Source organism: Colobus angolensis, unplaced genomic scaffold, assembly GCF_000951035.1.
Source record: "Colobus angolensis palliatus isolate OR3802 unplaced genomic scaffold, Cang.pa_1.0 Scaffold76, whole genome shotgun sequence".
In the NCBI taxonomy this organism is placed as follows: domain Eukaryota; kingdom Metazoa; phylum Chordata; class Mammalia; order Primates; family Cercopithecidae; genus Colobus; species Colobus angolensis.
Window position 1 is genome coordinate 1515700 of NW_012121376.1, and position 2533 is coordinate 1518232.

At 57.7% G+C, this 2533-nt stretch overlaps 1 protein-coding gene across 3 annotated transcripts in view; it reads right to left on the reverse strand.

Annotated features, from left to right (window-relative positions):
* The window catches only part of CTU2 (cytosolic thiouridylase subunit 2 homolog (S. pombe)), a 16477-nt gene that overhangs the window by 10597 nt on the left and 3347 nt on the right, over positions 1 to 2533 (reverse strand). For 2 of the 3 annotated variants that reach the window (XM_011928002.1, XM_011928001.1), the window contains exons 3-4: positions 1725 to 1803; positions 1492 to 1551 (exon numbers count right to left, since the gene is read on the reverse strand). In XM_011928002.1, the coding sequence (XP_011783392.1) occupies positions 1492 to 1551; positions 1725 to 1803 (139 nt within the window). The remainder of the gene's footprint in view (positions 1 to 1491; positions 1552 to 1724; positions 1804 to 2533) is intronic. The other variant, XM_011928003.1, reaches the window with a different exon arrangement.

Genomic DNA, 2533 nt, shown 5'->3' on the forward strand with positions numbered 1-2533 from the left:
GTTAGCCAGGATGGTCTCGATCTCCTGACCTCGTGATCCACCCGCCTCGGCCTCCCAAAGTGCTGGGATTACAGGCGTGAGCCACCGCGCTCGGCCACCCAGCTATAATCTTTGTTCATAATAAACTTTCCAAACATCTGACTCTGGCTCACTAGGTCAGAGATTCTTGGCCCTGGCTGTATATTAGAATCACATAAACCAATTAAGTCAAAATGTCTAGGGGTGAGGCCTAGGAATCGACATTTTAAAGCTCCCTGCAATCCTGGCAGGCAGGGTGAAGAGCAGCACCCGGTACAGAGCAGGCAATGCCACTGCAAGAGTCACCTGCACCTGGGGTTCCAAGTCCCTTCCTGTCAGACACACTCAACCTCCACAGCAGTCCCTCCCCACGTTGAATAGGTACCACGTCCACGAGGCCGAATGATACCCCTGTGGTTCCTTTACAGACAGTAAAGCAAGTCAGTGTTTAACAACAAGATGCCAGGCGAAGGACTGCAGGTAACTGGCAAGTGTCAAGGCTGGAACATGGGAAGTGACCCCCAGGACAGAGCTTTGGGCATGGGGAGTCTCACACAAGGAGACACGGGTGCTGGGCTTCACCTCCTCACTGTGGACCAGGAGAGCCTGCGCGCCCTATACCACCAGCTGGGATTCAAGCATGGTGGGTCCATGGGGACATGCTGCGTCTGGGCTCCTGAAAACACACCGTCCCCTGTGGGTCAGGGAAGGCCAAGGTTTCTCCCACATGCTGATCTGAATGATCCCTGGGGAGCCCAGCTCGACTTAAGACTCCTAAGACCTTCCCCTGGGGTGCCGGCTCTCCACTGTTCCTTAGGACCAGCAAGCACAGCAGAGCAAAAGCTCTGGCCTCAGCAGGAGCCCTGCTGGCCACAGGGGCCTCGCATGCAGCCACAGCAGCCTCTCCTCAGTGAATTCTCCCGGCAGCCTGGTGTGCTTGGCAATTTCAGGTGCTCCTGGGTGGTTAAAGAAGTACCTACCTTGGCCAGGTGTGGTGGCTCACGCCTGTAATGCCAGCACTGTGGGAGGCCGAGGCAGGCGGATCACTTGAGGTCAGGAGTTCAAAACCAGCCTGGCCAACATGGTGAAACCCTGTCTCTACTAAAAATACAAAAACAATTAGCCGGGCATGGTGGCAGGCATCTGTCATCCAAGCTACTTGGGAGGCTGAGGCAGGAGAATGGCGTAAACCTGGGAGGTGGAGCTTGCAGTGAGCCGAGATTGTGCCCCTGCACTCCAGCCCGGGCGACAGAGCGAGACACTGCCTCAAAAAAAAAAAAAAGCCAAGTGGGCTGCACACACGCACTCTGGGCACGGCTTCTGATTTATGCACCTGCTGTAAACACATCTGAGAACCTTCCAGGTGTCCAGGCCGCGGGGCCCAACCAAGAGCCCCTCAGCAGGCTGAGAAGGGAGGGCCCCAGCCCGAAGCTCAGCCCAGCAGCCCGGGCCCAGGGGGTGGTGAACACGCACCTCAAGGACCTGCCAGACCATGGAACTGGACGAAGGCCCCCCAGACCACGCCAAGAGGACCTGGGGGAGAAAAAAACATCACTCAGGGCACCGCACCTCCAACACGGGCAGACACCCCACCTCATGGACATGGAGCTGGCGGGCTGCAGCAGGCCAGGCTACCTGTGGGAGGGACAAGTGGGGACCTCGAGGGGCCAGGCTGCTCAGTCAGACCCCCGGGGCCCAGACACTACCTTCTCGCCTGGAAAGATGAGCCGGTTCTTGCCCAGCATGGCTCTGAACTTGTGGACGTAGAAGGCCTTGAAACAGTCCCTGAAACACAGACCTGAGATGAGGGACCGCGTGCTACCTGCACGGTGGGTGGCGTCCTGAGGCGCTGCCGGGTGACGACGTCCCTCACCGATTTCCATCTTCCAAAGCAGCATCTTCGCATCCAGGCTCTGCCCCGAGACTGGTGAAAGGGGCGGGGCTGGGGCCCCTCTGGCGGTGTACATGAGGTTCACTGGTCCCTCCCACAACCCCACAGGTACAAACTGCACAGCCACGGAGGCTGCATCCAACCAATGAGAGGCCAGAGCCCAGGCATCCCCTCCCTACAGGTGCTCAGAATGGCCCAGCTGGTAGAGTGGACGGACTTAGGCATGCACAGGGCAAGGCTAACCCAGACCCCATAAAAAAGACCACCACATAAAGCCACCAGGTCTTTGGGGTGAACCGCAGAAATGGAGCGGGCCACAGTGAGGGCTCTGTATCCTGGGGCCCCAGAGCTGGCATCTTTAGTGTGCTGGGCTCAACTGGGCCAGGAATGGCTAAGAGGCTCACTCACAGAGTGGCCTGGGCTCCCCCCCTAATCCCACAGAATCAGAACTTCCAGGCCTGGGAACTGCATTTTTAAGAGACAGGGTCTTGGCCAGGTGTGGTGGCTCACACCTGTAATCCCAGACTTTGGGAGGCCAAGGAGGGTGGATCGCGAGGTCAAGAGATCAAGACCATCCTGGCTAACACGGTGAAACCCCATCTCTACTAAAAATACAAAAAATTA